This window comes from Monodelphis domestica, chromosome 7 (genome assembly GCF_027887165.1).
Source record: "Monodelphis domestica isolate mMonDom1 chromosome 7, mMonDom1.pri, whole genome shotgun sequence".
Lineage (NCBI taxonomy): Eukaryota > Metazoa > Chordata > Mammalia > Didelphimorphia > Didelphidae > Monodelphis > Monodelphis domestica.
In genome coordinates, this window is record NC_077233.1 from 13,792,048 (window position 1) to 13,808,803 (window position 16,756).

Genomic DNA, 16,756 nt, shown 5'->3' on the forward strand with positions numbered 1-16,756 from the left:
TCTCTGGTTAGATTATATCTTCTGAGGTACTTCACACTTCTTTGTTAAGCTTACCTTTTGTGAGTTACTTGACCTTTTTGTGATTAATTTAACCTGTATAGGTACTTAACACCTTTTTGTATTAGATTTAAAAATAGACTTAGTTTAAAGTTCTAGCTTCACTATAAGGTATGAGTTAAGTACCTTCATTGTTCAGTCAGGAGTTTACAACTTTATCTTCCCCTAAAGTATGTCTAAGTATGGGTGGAGTAATGTAAAGTTCCCAAGACATTCCTAATTCTGTTAGACCAAGTATCTCCATTGTTACAATAAGGAAATAGCTAAATAAAATCTTCTAAAGTACAGTCTGAGTAGTTTTTAAAATTCACACCATCAACCCTTATGATTGAATAGTTGTTTTTCTTCTGCATTTCCGCTCCCACAGTTCTTTCTCTGGGTATGGATAGCATCTTTCTCACAAGTCCCTCAGAATTGTCCTGGATCATTGCATTGAGGCTAGTAGAGAAGTCAGTTATATTTGATTGTGTTACAATGTATCAGTGTCTGTGTACAATGTTCTCCTGGTTCTGTTCCTTTCACTCTGTATCCATTCCTGGAGGTTTTTCCAGTTCACACAGAATTTCTCCAGTTCATTATTTCTATAATAAAGAACTTATGAAGGAAATAAAGGATGATCTGCTTGGATCTACACTTAGACTCCAAGGCTTTGGATGACATTTTTTTATCGTGAACTTCTTGGGGTATCTTGGAACCTTGCTTTGCTGATAAAAGTGTAGTGTTTCCCAGAGAATCATTGTACAACATTTCTATTACTGTGTATTCTGATCTCCTGGCTACAGGTCTTTCCAGGCTTGAACAAATGTATCCTGTTTATCATTTCTTATGGCACAATATTACAACCACATAGGCCACACTTTGTTCAGCCTTTCCCCAATGGATGGGCATCTCCCAGTTTCCATTTCTTTGCCACCTCAAAAAGGGCTGCATAAATATTTGTATACGAGTGAGTCCTTTCCCCCTCTGATTTCTTTGGGATTCAAAACCCACTTGGTGTGTTGCTGCAGGATCAAAGGGCAGGCATCCTTTTAAAGCCCTCTGGACATAAATCCAAATTGCCTTCCAGAGTGGTTGGATCAATTCAAAACTCCACCAGCATTGCATTAGTTTCCCAGTTTTGCCACATCCCCCCCAACATTATTTTCCTTTACTGTCATATTGGCCAATTTGATAGATGTGAGGTGGTACCTCAGAGTCATCTTAATGGGCATTTTTCTAATCTAGAAAGATTTAGAAGATTTTTATATGATTTTTGATAGCTTTGATTTCTCCATCTGGTAATTGCTTGTTCATACCTTTGTCAGTTTGGTAATGATTTGTATTTTTATAAATTTGACTCAGTTTTCTATTTGAGAAATGAGACCCTTTTCAGAGAAATTGCTATAAAAATTTCCCCTAGTTTGTTGTTTCCCCTACATTGATTTTGTTGTACAAAAACTTTAAAATTACTATAATCAAAATCATTCATTTAACATCCTGTAATGTTCTCCGTCTCTTGTTTGGTCACAAGTTCTTCCCTTCTCCATAGATCTGACAGGTCCACGATTCTGTGCTACCCTAACTTGCTTATGGTAATATCCTTTATGTTTAAGTCACATACCTATTTTGACCTTATCTTGGGATAGGGTGTGAGATTGGTCTATGCTTGTTTTTGCCATACTGTTTTCCAGTTTTCCCAGCAGCTTTTCTCAGATAGTGAGTTCTTAACCCCAAAGCCGGGATCTTTGGGTTTATCAAACACTAGATTTCTAAGGGTATTTACCCTGTATGTTGTCTATTTAATCTATTCCATTGGTCTACCCATTATATTTCTTAGCTGGAACTAGACTCGTTTGATGATTACTGCTTCATAGTAAAAGTTGAGATTGGGTACTGGTAGGCCACCTTCCTTCACATTTTTTCCATCAATTCCCTTGATATTTTTGACCTTTTGTTCTTCCATATGAATATTGTTATTTTTTCTAGTTCTACAAAATAATTATTTGGCAGTTTGATTGGTATGGCACTGGATAAGCAAATTGATTTAGGTAGAATTGTCATTTTCATTTTATTAGCTCAGCCTACCCACGAGCAATTAATGTTTTTCCAGTTGTTTAGATCTTTGTTTGAAAAGCATTTTGTAATTGTGTTCATTTAATTCCCATGTTTGCCTTGGCAAGTAGATTCCCAGATATTTCATATTGTCTAGAGTTATTTTAAAAGGAATTTGTCTTCTTATCTCTTGTTTTTGGCCTTTGTTGGTAATATGGAGAAATGCTCATGATTTATGTGGGTTTATTTTATATGCTACAACCTTGTTAAAGTTATTCTTTCAACTAGTTTTTCATTGACTCTCTCAGACTCTCTTAAGTATATCATCTGCAAAGAGTGATAGTTTAGTTTGCTTATTGCCTACTTTAATTTCTTCAATGCCTTTTTCTTCTCATTGCTAAAGCCAGTATCATATTAAATAATAGGTGATGATAATGGGCATTCTTGCTTTACTCCTAATCTCATTGGGAAGGCCTTTAACTTATTTGCTTTGCAGTTGATACTTGCTGATGGTTTTAGATTGTAACTACTTATTGTTTTAAGGAAAGGTCCATTTATTCCTGTGCTTTCTAGTGTGTGTGTTTTTTTTTAATCCTTACTTTCCATCTTGGAGTCAATACTGTGTATTGCATGACAGAGCAAGTAAGGGCTAGGCAATGGGGGTCAAGTGACTTGCCCAAGGTCACACAGCTGGGAAGTGTCTGAGGCCATATTTGAACCCAGGACCTCCCATCTCTAGGCCTGGCTCTCAATCCACCGAGCCACCCAGCTGCCCCCTGTGCTGTGCATCGACTTTTCCACTTAAATCTCCTTCACGCACAAGTGTCTTTGTGCACACTCATCTACATCACAGATGAAAGCGCACAAAGACAACCGTCATCCGAGAGACTACTACTACTAATAGGAATAGGTTTTGGTTTTGTTGAAGACTTTTTTTCCATCTATTGAAATAATTATGTTATTTCTATTAGATTTCTTATTAATATGATCCATTATGCTGATAGTTTTTCTGATATTAAATCAGCCCTGCATTCCTAGTATAAATTCCACCCAGTCAGATTGAATGATTCTTTTGACTTTACTATAATCTCAGAGACCTTCCTAGTATTTTATTTAAAAATTTGCATCTATTTTTAAGGAAATCATCCTATAATTTTCTTTCTCAGTTTCTGCTCATCAGCACCATATTTGTGTCATAAAAGTAATTTCGTAGGACTTCTTTGCCTATTTTCCCAAATAGTTTATGTAGTATTGGGATTAATTGCTCTTTAAATATTTGTTAGAATTCACTTGTGACTTCATCTGGCCCTGGGGATTTTTTCTGAAGAACTTCATTGATGGCCTGTTTAATTTCTTTTTCTGAGATGCGATTATAAAATATTTTATTTCTTTTGTTAATCTGTTAATTTTTGTAAATATTCATCAATTTCACTTGGATTGTCAGATTTATTGTCATATTATTGGGCAAAGTTTCCTCTTCATTGGTGGTGAATTCACTCTTTTCATTCATGACTTGATTTTTCCTCTTTGCTTTTTAAAAGGAAATTAACCAATGTGCTATGTTTTATTTGCTTATTCATAAAACCAACTTCTAGCCTTACTTATTACTTCAGTGGCTTTCTTACTTTCAATTTCATTCATTCTCCTTTGATTTTCAGGATTTGCAATTTGTTTTTAATTTCTTCCTGTGGCTCATTTAATTTCTCTTTAAAAAATATGGAGACTATACCAATTAATACATAATCTATTTAGTGCTGATATCACTTCATTGTCTATGATATCTTTTATCAAGATGTAATTTCCTTCCTAATCTTTCTTAAGTAGATCCATGTTTGCTTCAGCTGAGTCTGAAATTATAATTGTTATATAACCCTGTTTTTTTTTTTTTAATGTCATCTGCTCCAGCCTCTTACCTTTACTCAGCGTGTAGCTCCCTGCCTCAGATGTGTTTCTTGTAGAATTCTGGTTTTTTATCCACTTTGTTATCTGCTTCTGTTTTATGGGCAAGTTCAGCCCATTCACATTCACAGTTATGATTACCAGCTGTGTATTCCCTTTCATCTTATTTTCTGCATTTGATCCTGCTCTTTCTCTCTCCTTTCACTTTGTCTCTCCTCACAAATGTTTTGCTTTTTACTGTCTCTACCTTTACCTTCCCTACTATTAATCACCTCCCTCCCCCCTCTTTCTTATTCTCTTCCTTTTTCTTTATAGAATAAACACAGATGAGTGAGGTTGTTAGTCCCTCTCTGAGCCAATTCTGATGAGAGTAATGCTTAAGCATTGCCTGTCACCACTCTCATCCTCCCTTTCACCATAATAATTTTTTCATGCCTCTTTAGATGAGAGAATTTATCCCATTCTACTCCCCCTTCCTTTTTCTCTCAGTGCAATCTTCTGTTTTTACTCCTTGATTTTTTTGACATGTCAAGTCATCCTGAAAACTTACTCCCACACCTTGTCTCTATATATTCCTTTTAACTGCTCTAATCTTAAAAATTTTAAGAATTACAAATATCTTTCCTTTTAGGAATATAAACAGTTTGACTTTATTGAATCCCTTCCATTTTCTCTTTTATTTACATTTTTATGATTTTCTTGAGCATTGTATTTGAACATCAAATTTTTTGTGCATGTCTGGACTTTTCCTCAGGAATGCTTGGAAGTCCTGCATTTCCCCCGAAGGTATATATACTCAGTTTCACCTGGTAGGTGATTCTTGGTCGTTATCCTGGCTCCTTTGTCTTTTGATTTATCATATTCCAAGCCCTCCAATCCTTTAATGTAGTAGTTGCAGGTCCTGCTGACTGAGACTCCATGATATTTGAATTTCATACTGACTGCAGTATTTTTTTAGCTTGGAGTTCTAGAATTTGACTTCCTGGGAGTTGTGATTTGGGGATTTATTTCAGGAAATGATCAGTGGATTCTTTCAATTTCTATTTTATCTGCTTATTCTATCAGGGCAGTTTTTTTAATAATTTCTTGAAATATGGTGTCTATGCTTTTTTTTTTTTTTGGTTATGGCTTTTAAGTGGTCCAGTAATTCTTAAATTTTCTTTCCTGTATCCATTTTCTAGGTTAGTTGTTTTTCCAATGAGATATTTTGTATTTTCTTCTACTTTTTCATTCATTTGATTTGATTTGATTGTTTCTTGATGTCTCATGAAGACATTAGCTTCCAATTGTTCAAGTCTAATTTTTAAGATATTTTCTTTTGTGAGTTTATGAACCTCTTTTTCCATTTGGCCAATTCTACTCCTCTCCCCTCCCCAATTTTACACATTGTTATATTTAAAATGACAAAAATAGACATGTACAAGCTGAACAAATCTTTACAAAATAGAATTTGAAATCAAGACTGTCATCCATGTTTTCTGCTATTTCTGTTTTTGTCACCTTGAGCATAAAATTATGGTTTCATTTTTGTCTTACCCAGAAATCTTAGTCTTTCATATCACTTGGAGAAATATTTTTCCATTCTATCATACGTAGGATATTATCTTTTTTTCAGTAATGGTGTTCTCCTGAACCACTAGATTTGCTTCTGGTAGGTCCATCAATAATATTTTTGTTAATCAAGTTATTCACTTAATTTTATTTAGTTTAGATAAAAGAGCTTGTTTATTTGTGCTATTTCTTTATCTGCTATCATCATTTTCCAACATATTTGTTCCACTTAGTTTTTACTGTCACCATTTGAGGAGAGTTCTATATATTTTTCTTTGTGAGTATGTTATATTTGTTGCCATAGCTCCATAGTGGCTGAAATGCTTTCTGTAAAGTGGAGAGACAAACTTATGGATTGGGCTATTGGTAGAAATAAAGGCAGTCTACTGAAGAAGTCCAATGATTTTCTTGCAGATTTAGGGGTCATGCATTTTTCTGTCTCTTCTACAGTCTGTTGTTAGAATTATTTTGGGTCAGTTTTATTTTTTAAAGAATTCTTTTCTTCGTTGGATCTTTGTACCTCTTTCCATTTGGCCAATTCCACTTTTTAGGTGATAAGTTTTCTTCAATATTTTTTAGTGCCTCTTTTTCTAAGCTGTTGACTCTCTCTTTCATTGCTTTCATTTCTTTTCCCCATTTTTCCTGTTTATCTCTTATTTGATTTTTGAAATCCTTTTCAGCTCTTCCAAAGTCTGAGGCCAATTCCTTTTTTTTTATTTTTGCAATTTTTTTCCCTTCTGAGTTTGTGCTTTGCTGTTCCTCTTTTCCATAATTTTTTGTGGTTTGGTGTTGTGTTTTTTGCATGTTTACTCATTTTCTCAACCTTTTATTTTTATCTTAAAGGTGACTTCTGTTCCCCAAGGTAGAGGGGACCACTGGCTTAAACTCAGATTTTTCCTTGGTGCTATCTCAGATCTAATTCTGGGTGTGAGCATATTTCAGTTCTTCAAAAGTGGTATGATGGCCTGTGGGCCAAGAACTTTGGAAGCTGTCCCCTGTGAACTTTAGATTACTCCACCCTATTTATTCTTACAAAAACAGGAATGTCTGCACACCCATACTTAAGGATTAAGTATTTAAGAGGATGGCCTATGATAGACATGTGCTAGCAAATGACAAATCAGAAACAACTGACAGACCCCTGGGCTGTCCTAAGTCAAGCTTAAGCTACCATTGGTACATGTGAGATGCAGGAAAGTGATGTAAAAACCGTCTATATATTTCGCGTCACTTCCTTTCTTGGGCCTCTTTGGTGGCGGAGAGGTGGCTGGCAGAACGTGCTGAGCGTTTCGGTATCTTGGGTGGTGGCTGCTATTGTCCGGGTTTAGCGGTGAGTTTTCCTTGATACTATACTGGGAGAAGCTGAGTAGCCTAGTTCAGGTGAGGCGTCTTCACTGAGCTCTCTTGGAGTTTAGGCTGATTCTTTCTCCTTTACCTTCCAAACACTATCCTCTTAGAAAGCCTCTAATCTTCTTCAGAGACCTCGTGGCAGAGGACTTTGAACTTCCCCGGCACAGGCCAGGTGGGAGAAATCCTACACCTTTTCCCTCTCCCTTCTCCTTAACTCCTTCCCTCTATATTAATTAAACCACCATAAATTTGAAAACTGACTTGGGTATTTTATTTGGGATATTCCCTGGCGACCAAAATTAATTTAGATTAGGTCATAACCCTAAAATTATCCTTACACCCCCACTGCTAATTCAGACTCTCCCAAGGCCCACAGATGGCTTGCAGGGCCCAGCACACAGGGAGTTACCTTGTGCTGAGACTCAGGGCCTCCCCTGGGACTTGGGCAGGGGCTCGGGGCCTCAGCCTGGGCTTATGCTGGACTGCCTTGTGTTGGGATTCAGGGTCTTCTTGCAGACTTGTGCTGGGGCTTGGAATCTCAGGGAGTGGGTGTGGGGTGCTCTCTTATTGGCTTAGGTACGGTCTTGAGGTATTGATGTTGTTTTGGGTCCGAGTTCAGAACCTCAGGCAGTGAGAAGAGAGGAAGAGTCGGTTGCTGTTGGCTTGTGCCCATGTTCCTTGGTGTATCTGTGCTCCCTTCTCTCAGCTCAGTGTTCCAAGGTGTTTTCTGCAGGAAAATTGCCTCATCCTGTCCCCTTGTTAGTTTTGCCACTCGATGGTTCGTTTTGAGGTGTTTTTAGGTTGGTTGGGGAGGTTCCTTAGAGGTCTGAGCTTTTCATGCGTCCTGCCTCCCAGTGCTTCATCATCTTAGACATTTGGCTCCGTTCTGCATATATTTGAGAAGTGAAGCCTTTGTCAGAGACACTCGCTATAAACTTGTTCCCTTCTAGTCTTTCCCTTCTAGTCTTGGTTTGCATCATTTTGGTTTCCATATTTCATTTTTCTTTTTAAAGATTTTTTAATTATCCCAATTATATGTAATAACAATTTTCAATCTGTTTTCCAAATTATGAGATAAATTTTCTCCCTCCCTTGCTTCCCTCTGCCCTCCTGGAGATGGTAAACAATTTGATCTGGGCTACACGTATGATCATGCAGAACAGACTTCCATATTGGTGGTGGTTGTGAGAGAATATTCATATAAAGCCAACCCCCCCTCATGAAAACCCCAATAAATTAAAGTGAAAAATCAAATGCTTTGATCTGCATTCTGATTCCCAACATTTCTTTCTCTTGAGTGGATCGCATTCTTTGCCATCGGTCCTGTGGTGCTCACGACTGGATCATCCCACAGCATTGCTGTTGCCATGTAGACGGCCTCCTGGTTCTGTGTGTTTCACTCTGCATCGTTCCTGGAGGTCTTTCACAGCATCCTGTTTATCATTCCTTACAGCATAGCACAGTAGTATTCCATCACCATCACATACCAGTTGGTTCAGCCATTCTCTAACGGATGGACACCCCCTCAAGTTCCACTTCTTTGCCACCATAAAAAGAGCTACTAGAAATATTGTTATAAGTCGGTCCTTTCCCATCTTTTGTTCATCTCTTTGGGATACAGACCTAATAGTGGTATTACTGGATCAAAGGGTATGCAGTTTTTTGTTTTTGTTTTTTAGGCAATGGGGGTCAAGTGACTTGCCCAGGGTCACACAGCTAGCAAATGTCTGAGGCCAGATTTGAACCTAGGACCTCTTTCTAGGCCTGGCTCTCAATCCTCTGAGCTACCCAGCTGCCCCCAAGGGTATGTGAAGTTTTATAGCCCTTTGGGCATATTTCCAAATTGCCTCCAGAATGGTGAGGTCAGTTCACAATTCCACCAACAAAGCATTAGTTTCTCAATTTTGCCACATACCCTTCAGCATTTACCACTTTCCTTTATGTCATATTGACCAATCTGATAGATATAAGGTGGTACCTTAGAGTTGTTTTAATTTGCATTTCTCTAATCAAGAGTAATTTAGAACATTTTTTATATGATTATTGATTTCTTCATCTGATAATTGTTTATATCCTTTGTCAATGGGGAATGACTTAAATTCTTATAAACTTGACTCAATTCTCTATATATTCATCAAATTGGACCTTTATCAGTGAAATTTGCTGAAATATTCCCCCCACCAGTTTGTTGTTTTCCTTCTCATCTTAGTTATGTTGGTTTTGTTTGCACAAAAACTTAAAAAAAAATATAATCAAAATTGTTCATTTCACATCCTGTAATGTTCTCCGTCTCTTGTTTGGTCACAAGTTCTTCCCTTCTCCACAGATCTGACAGGTCCACTATTCTGTGTTCCCCTGACTTGCTCATCATACCTTGGTAAAGGGTCTATACCTGGTGTTTGCCACCCTGTTTTCCAGCTCTCCCAGCAGCTTTTCTTAGCGGGTTCTCATCCCAAAGGCTGGGTTATTTGGGTTTCTCAAATACTAGATTGCCTTTGTGTGTCGTATATCTAGTCTGTTCCATGGATTCATCCTTCCGTTTCTTATCTGATTCCATTCCGGATTGTTTCCTTTATAGTACAGTTTGAGGTCTGATACTGCTGGCCACCTTCCTTTCCTTTTTATTCCGCTAATTCCCTTGATGTTCTCGACCTTTTGTTCTTCCAAATGAATTTTATTTTTTCTAGTTCTATAAAATAATTATTTGGCCGTGTTTGGCATTGATAAGCAAATTAATTTAGGTAGAATTGTCATTTTTATCGTATTGGCTCGTCCTACCGATGAGCAATCAATGTTTTTCCACTTTCCAGTTTTGATTGTGTGAAAAGTGTGTTGTAATTGTGTTCATTCGTTCCCGTTTTTGTCCCGGCATATAGATTCTGAGCTTTATATTGTCTCGAATGACTTCATCCTGTAACTTTGTGAAAGCTATTCTTCCAACTGGCTTTTTAATTGATTCTCTTGGAGTCTCTGACTTGCCCATCATATTATTTGCAAAGAGCGATCGTTGAGTTTCCTCATTGCTTGCTTTAATGCCTTCTATTTCTTCTTCATCTCTTAATAATAAAACAAGTATAAAATTAAATAATAGTGAATTGGGCAAAATAGCTCCTGATGATTGCTTTAATTTCCTTTTCATTGATGAATTCATCTTTTTCCTATTTTTTTGAAACCCTACCTTCTGCTTTGGAATTCATACTGTGTCTTGATTCCAAGGCAGAAGAGTGGGAAGGGCTGGGCAATGGGGGTCAAGGGACTCGCCCAGGGTCACACAGCTAGGAAGGGTCTGAGGCCAGATTTGAACCCAGGACCTCCCGTCTCTAGGCCTGGCTCTGAATCTACTGAGCTGCCCAGCTGCCCCTGCCTTTTTCATCTTTTAAACTCCCCTTTTTTTGTGTGATTTCTCTGTCTTGTGTGACTTTAGGCTCTTCCCTCCTCTAGACGTTTGACAGGTGGCCTTTTCCGCGCCCTCCTTTGTTGATGGCGGCCCCTTTGTTCTAGCGCAGGCACGCATTCTGCTTCTTCCTGGGTCCCTGCCTGCTTCCGGCCCTCTTGTTTTCCGGTTTCTCCTGCCTTCTTCAGGCCCTCCTTCCTGTAGCCTGGGCTCCCCCGAGGGCCGGCGCTGGGGGGTTCCGCCCGCGGCGGGGCACGACCCGGAGCTTCCTCCCGGCCTGATCCCTTCTCGTCCCCCAGAGAACTGATCGAAGTGGGCTGCGATGACCCGCTGCTCGCCTTCAGAATGAAGGGCTTCATCTCCAACGCCAACTACTCCGTGAAGAAGTGCATCTTCCTGCTCTTCATCAACCGTGAGTCGGGGCAGGCGGCCCGCGCCTGGGGGCCTCTTCTGCCCCTCGTCCCTGCCCTCGGAGCTGCCGAGGCTGGAGGCGCTGGGCGCCACGGGAGGGCCTCCCGGCCCCTGAGCATCCTGGGAAGTCACGCTGGGCCGCCCCCCCGGGGGGGTGTTCCATGGCCTCAGCCGGTCGGGAAGGGCCGGAACGGGCACGAGCAGCCATTGAGGACCCCGTGACCGAGCGGAGGGGAGGCGCCCCCTCCCTCCCGCGGGGCCCAGGGAACAGGGCGGGAGGAGTGACTTCAGAGAAGCGCCATCAGCCCGTGGCCAGAACCGGGCGGCCCGAGGGGGGCTTCCCTGAGGCTTTGCGGCCGAGGCAGAGGAGGGCAGCCTGGCACAGACGGCCCTGGAGGTGGGGGCGAGCGTGGGGCTCCTCAGCCTGGCCGGGCCCAACAGACCGTCCCTCGTGTCTTGCAGACCGCCTGGTGGAGTCCAGCGCGCTGAGGAAGGCCATGGAGAGCGTGTATGCCGCGTACCTGCCCAAGAACTCGCACCCGTTTCTGTACCTGAGGTGAGCCGGGCTCTGGAAGGACCACCCACGGCCTGCTTGAGGCCTCCTCGGTTTGCAGACTTTTCCCTCCTGGGTATTGTCAAGCTCTCACAGTAACTCTGAACCAGGGCCTCCCTGGGCACGGCCCCTCCCCCTGCCTGCCTCAGTTTCCCTCTCAAATGGGGGCAGAGCCCCTCCTTCCCTTGGGAAGCCCCCAGCCCTTTGGCCGCCTTGCCCGTGAGGCTTGGGAGCTCGGGGCGGTGCCGGAGCCGGGCCCTGGTGCCTCTTCGCCCCCACAGCCTGGAGATCGCCCCCCAGAACGTGGATGTCAACGTGCATCCCACCAAGCACGAGGTCCACTTCCTCCACGAGGACAGCATCCTGGAGCGCGTGCAGCAGCACATCGAGGGCCGCCTCCTGGGCGCCAATTCCTCTCGCACCTACTTCACGCAGGTGGGGAGCCCCGCCTTCTTCTAGCCCCTCCCCGTGAGGCGGGTGCTGGGCTGCGGAGGCTGGGCCGCCTCTTCCCCATTGGCCGGGGAGGAATGTTGACGCCCACTGCTGCCTCCTTGGGCAGAAGCAAAACCCGGGCCTGGCTTTGGGGCGTCTGGGACGGGGCTCGCTGCCGCTCTGAGCCCTGCAGCCTCCTCTTCCCCCCTCAGACGCTGCTGCCGGGCATGGCCGGTCCCGTGCCCGAAGGGGCGAAGTCTGCGGCCGGGGCCTCGGCGCCGCCTCCGGGGCCCAGCGACAGGGTCTCAGCCCAGCACATGGTCCGCACTGATTCCCGCGAGCAGAAGCTCGATGCCTTTCTGCAGCCCGTGAGCAGGTCCTCGGTCGAGCGCCCCGAGGGTCGGACGGCGGCTGGAGCCGGACAGCCGGATGAGGAGATGGAGGAGCTGCCCGAGCCGGCCGCAGGCGCCCCGAGGCCGCCCGAAGGTCTGGAACAAGGGGAGAGGCCACCCCCCGAAGCAGCTTGTCCCAAGTAAGGGCTGCAGCCCTGAGGAAATGGGGGCCGCCTCACTTGTCCAGGGTTGGGGGCCGGCCGTTCATTTCATTTTCATTTCCTGCTTTGATGGGCGTCACAGACACGAGAAGCCGCAAGGGCCTCGAATGCCAGGTGGAGGATTTGAAGGGGACGGGGAGCCCCGGGGGGTCATGGGGAAGGGGCGGCTCGGTCAGACGGACCCGAGCTGGGAGAGGCAGCACACGCTGACCCAGCAGATGGCCGCTGTCCGGGGTGGGGTGGGAGAGGCCTGGGCTGACCCTGACGCTGTGCCCATGAAGCTGGCAAACCTGGGAGTGAGGCTGGATGAGCCCGGGGTGCCTTCTTGGGGTGCCAGGCTCGCTCCTCCCCCCGTGTCAAGCTCTCCGCCGATTTCCTTACCATTAGCCCTGTGTCTGGGCAGTGGCCGCTGGGCCGCTCACACGTCCCCCTCGTCCCAGGCTGTCTGCTCCCGTCAGGGCTGAGAACTGAGCTCGTGCCAGGCCTCTGCTGAGGGCAGGGTCAGCCTGCCTGTGCTGCTGCTCGGGGCCGGCGTGAGCCTGTATTTTGCCGGGGATTCTGGTCCTGGGAACGTGGACAGCTTGTACTTCTTCCTTCCAGGACCGCCTCCAATGTGTGTGCGAGCGCGCGTGCTCGTCCTCCCTTCTTCCTTCTGAAATGAGCCTCAGCCAGGCTCGTCTGGATTCCTCTCGCTCTCCTTGTTGTCTCTCTCCATCTTGGCCATGGGGCGGCAGATGAGCGAATGGTGTCTTGTGCTTCTCGGCCTTTTCTTTCAGAAGCTCCTCCTCCTCCTCCTCAGTTTTTTTAACGTGGGTGTTTGCTGGCCTTGGAGGGCAGCTGGTGCCCGTCTCTGTCTCATACTCCTCTGGTGCGGGACGTCCCCCCGGCTTCTTTGTTCTTTTCTTGGCCGAGAGACCATCAGGTCCTGCCTCCAGCCTGCCATTCTGCAGATGGGGAAACTGACAGCTCTGACCCAACAGCGATTTGTGAAAAGATGCTCTTTGTTTGGACCAGCGATTCCCAGTGTCAGGGAGGGAGCGGAGGAGGGGTCAGGAGCGGGATGGAGGAGTGAGGGAGGCCTTTGTGCTTTGTTCATTGGCGAACGCTCTGCAGGCTTCCAGAAGAGCCTTTTCCTGGATCAGATGGGATTTCGGGAAGCCCGCAGGCACGTTTGATCTTACGGCGCCTCGTGGTGGTTCCTTGGTCCCTCGAAGGGGAGGCGCACGTGGGCTCTGACCGTGATTCGGTTTGGTCTTTTTAAATTGCGTCACAGAATGGTTGGGTTGGCAGTGGTTAGCCCGCCGGGAACATGACTTTTAGGCATGAAGGTTTTTCTTCGCTTACTTCCTCATGGTGCGAGTCATCGCTATCGTGGGGACGTTCCTCCTGTTCATTCACAGTAGTTCGACTCCACATTGCTGGACTCTTGCCCTTAAACCTGTCTGCTGCTTCTCTGTTCTGGGCTTTCTGAAGCTTTTTCATCTGTTGGCGGACTTCCTTCGTGGAGATTTCTTGTCCAGCACCTTTCTCGCTTCCGTACTTGAGCGGCTCTGCCCAGTGACGCGCTCACTCTGGCCACGTGGGCTGTTGGGCAGTTCTCCCTCCCCGTCCCAGTTCCCGAAGGCTTCGATTCCTGGGTCGCCCAGGCAGTGCCGGCAGCCCTCGTGTGTGACTTGCCCATGGAGCGGGGATGTGGGGGGAAGAGTGGGCCTGGAGAGCTGCTAGCTTCCTGCCTTTTGGTGTTTTCTTGTAGGAAGAGGCCTCGGGAGGATTCTGATGTGGAAATGAGGGAGGATGAGATGACGGCGGCCTGCTGCCCCCGGAGGAGGGTGGTCAAGCTGACCAGCGTCCTGACGCTGCAGGATGAGATCAGCGAGAGAGGCCATGAGGGTGCGTCCCCGATTCAGGCCCAGGGAAGGCCCCTTTCCATAGGGGTCTCCTTTAATCCCCCGACTGCATGGCAGGCACCCATACGATCCCCATTTTACAGACAAGGAAACTGAGGGCTCATCTGGAGTCCCAGAGCTGCTAAGAGGTTTCCTGGCTCCCGGGGCCTCCTTGCTGCCTCTGCTGTAGGGTGGGAAGGAGATGGGGCCTTTGCCAGGCTCTGAGGAGGCCCCCAACCCATTTCCCACCACTTTCCCCTTACTCAGACTCTGTGCCCATTGGGCTGGGAAAGGAGCACTGGCTGAGGTGGGAGAGTTCAGATGGGGCTCGACCCTGCCCCGACCTAAAGAAGGGGTGTAGGCACGGGCGAGCTGGGCCCTGAGGGGGTGAGGGCACGGGCATCGGCATGGAAGAGCTGGGCCCCGAGGGGGTGAGGGCACAGGCATCGGCATGGAAGAGCTGGGCCCCGAGGGGGTGAGGGCACGGGCATGGGCACGGGCAAGGGCACAGGTGAGCTGGGCCCCGAGGGGGTGAGGGCATGGGTGAGCTGGGCCCCGAGGGGGTGAGGGCACGGGCATGGGCACGGGCAAGGGCACAGGCGAGCTGGGCCCCGAGGGGGTGAGGGCACAGGCATCAGCATGGAAGAGCTGGGCCCGGAGGGGGTGAGGGCACGGGCATGGGCACAGGCGAGGGCACAGGCGAGCTGGGCCCCGAGGGGGTGAGGGCACGGGCATCAGCATGGAAGAGCTGGGCCCGGAGGGGGTGAGGGCACGGGCATGGGCACAGGCGAGGGCACAGGCGAGCTGGGCCCCGAGGGGGTGAGGGCACGGGCGTGGGGACAGGCGAGGGCACAGGCGAGCTGGGCCCCGAGGGGGTGAGGGCACGGGCGTGGGCACAGCCAGACCTTGACTGTCCTCGTCCTTCTCAGCTCTCCGGGAGATGCTGCGTGACCACTCCTTCGTGGGCTGCGTGAGCCCGCAGTGGGCGCTGGCCCAGTACCAGACCCGGCTCTACCTCCTCAACACCACGTGCCTCAGGTGACCCGTGGGCTCTGCCAGGGGGGAGGGGGCCCGGGCATCCGAATGGGGGGGAAACCGGATCCTGGAGGCCTCGGAAGCTGGACTGTGCCTGGGGGGAGGGGCAGCCTGTCCCCACCACTGGGCAGGTGTAGACACCCCAAAAGCTCGCGTTACGCCTTGCGGTCTCTTCCAGCGAAGAGCTCTTCTACCAGATCCTGATCTGTGACTTCGCCAACTTCGGCATTCTGAGGCTCTCGGTGAGGCTCCTGATCAGTGCCCCGGGGTCTCTCTGGCCTTCCCTCAGGGGCACTGGGGCGTGGCGGGGAGGAGAGGGTTCCTCCGCTCGGATTCTGGGCGCCCTGACTGCGAGCAGAGCAGAGGAGGGGGGCCGAGAAGATGGCGGCTGCGGTGGGGAGCCCCTCCCCCACCCCTAGGGTGCCCCCCCTTTCCTCTCTGGCCTCCCCAGGAGCCGGCGCCCCTCTATGACCTGGCCATGCTCGCCCTGGACCACCCCGAGAGCGGCTGGACGGAGGAAGACGGCCCCAAGGAAGGCCTGGCCGAGTACATAGTGGAGTTTCTGAAGAGGAAGGCCGAGATGCTGGCCGACTACTTCTCCCTGGAAATCGATGAGGTGGGCCCCGCCGCAGCTCCCCTCCCCCGGGCCCCGGGGCGGCTCCGTGCCGGAGGAGGCCCCTTGTGGTCTGACCCCGGGCTGGTCTCCCTGGCAGGAAGGAAACGTGACCGGCCTGCCCCTTCTCCTGGACAACTACGTGCCCCAACTGGAGGGGCTCCCCATGTTCGTCCTGCGCTTGGCCACCGAGGTATGCCCCATCGCCCCGGGGAGGGCCTCCAGGAGGTGGGCGCAGGGCCCCTCCCGAGTGGCCTCAGGACCCCGGCCAGGCGGGATGGTGGCCGGGGGGGCCGGGCAGGCTTCGGTCTGGGCTTGGGGGGCGGGTCCAGACGCCCTGGAGGGTGGCGGTGCCCGGCGGCCCTGGCATAGGGGCTGCTTCAGCACCGTTCTGGAAGGTGCTTGGAGCCACCCACGTGCTTTGGGAGCCTCGGCTGTCCCCAGTGAGTCTCCGCCTGTCTGGCAGGTAAACTGGGACGAAGAGAAGGAATGTTTCCAAAGCCTCAGCAAGGAGTGTGCCCGCTTCTACGCCATCAGGAAGCAGTATGTGGCCGAGGAGGACCACGAGGTCAGTGACCAGGCCGGGCCGGCTCATCTGGCGGAGTCAGCCTGGGGGGGACCCTTCAAGGGGCCGAATGAGGGGGTGCTGGGGGGGGCTTCTTCACATCTTGCCCCCCCTTCGGGCAGCACCCCGGGGTCACTCTGGGATGCCCTTCAGGGCCCTCCAGGCCAAGCCCCGAGGCTCCAGCCTGGCAGAAAGTCAAGCCTGGCTGTCTGAGGACAAGAAGGATCCAACTCTGCTGTTTCTCCTCCACTTCTGTTGTGTGGCTGGGGATGGCTGCCGCATGGCGACATCCAGCAGACGGGGCCAGGGCACGCCACCACGTTCTGGGCTCCCTCCCCTTCCATCCTAGAACCACTACGAAGTACCCTCTCCGAGGCGGAAGAGCAGGAAGGACCACACAGTTGGGAAAGTGGCTTTTTCCTGAGT

General features: G+C 48.2%; 1 protein-coding gene across 2 annotated transcripts in view; it reads left to right on the forward strand.

The window, feature by feature from the left end:
* Nucleotides 1–16,756, forward strand: part of MLH1 (mutL homolog 1) — a 29,025-nt gene that overhangs the window by 11,201 nt on the left and 1,068 nt on the right. For both annotated transcript variants that reach the window (XM_056804226.1, XM_007500654.3), the window contains exons 9-18: nt 10,582–10,694; nt 11,156–11,249; nt 11,528–11,681; nt 11,891–12,210; nt 13,985–14,121; nt 15,047–15,155; nt 15,331–15,394; nt 15,604–15,768; nt 15,866–15,958; nt 16,232–16,333. In XM_056804226.1, the coding sequence (XP_056660204.1) occupies nt 10,628–10,694; nt 11,156–11,249; nt 11,528–11,681; nt 11,891–12,210; nt 13,985–14,121; nt 15,047–15,155; nt 15,331–15,394; nt 15,604–15,768; nt 15,866–15,958; nt 16,232–16,333 (1,305 nt within the window). In that variant the 5' untranslated portion in view covers nt 10,582–10,627. The remainder of the gene's footprint in view (nt 1–10,581; nt 10,695–11,155; nt 11,250–11,527; nt 11,682–11,890; nt 12,211–13,984; nt 14,122–15,046; nt 15,156–15,330; nt 15,395–15,603; nt 15,769–15,865; nt 15,959–16,231; nt 16,334–16,756) is intronic.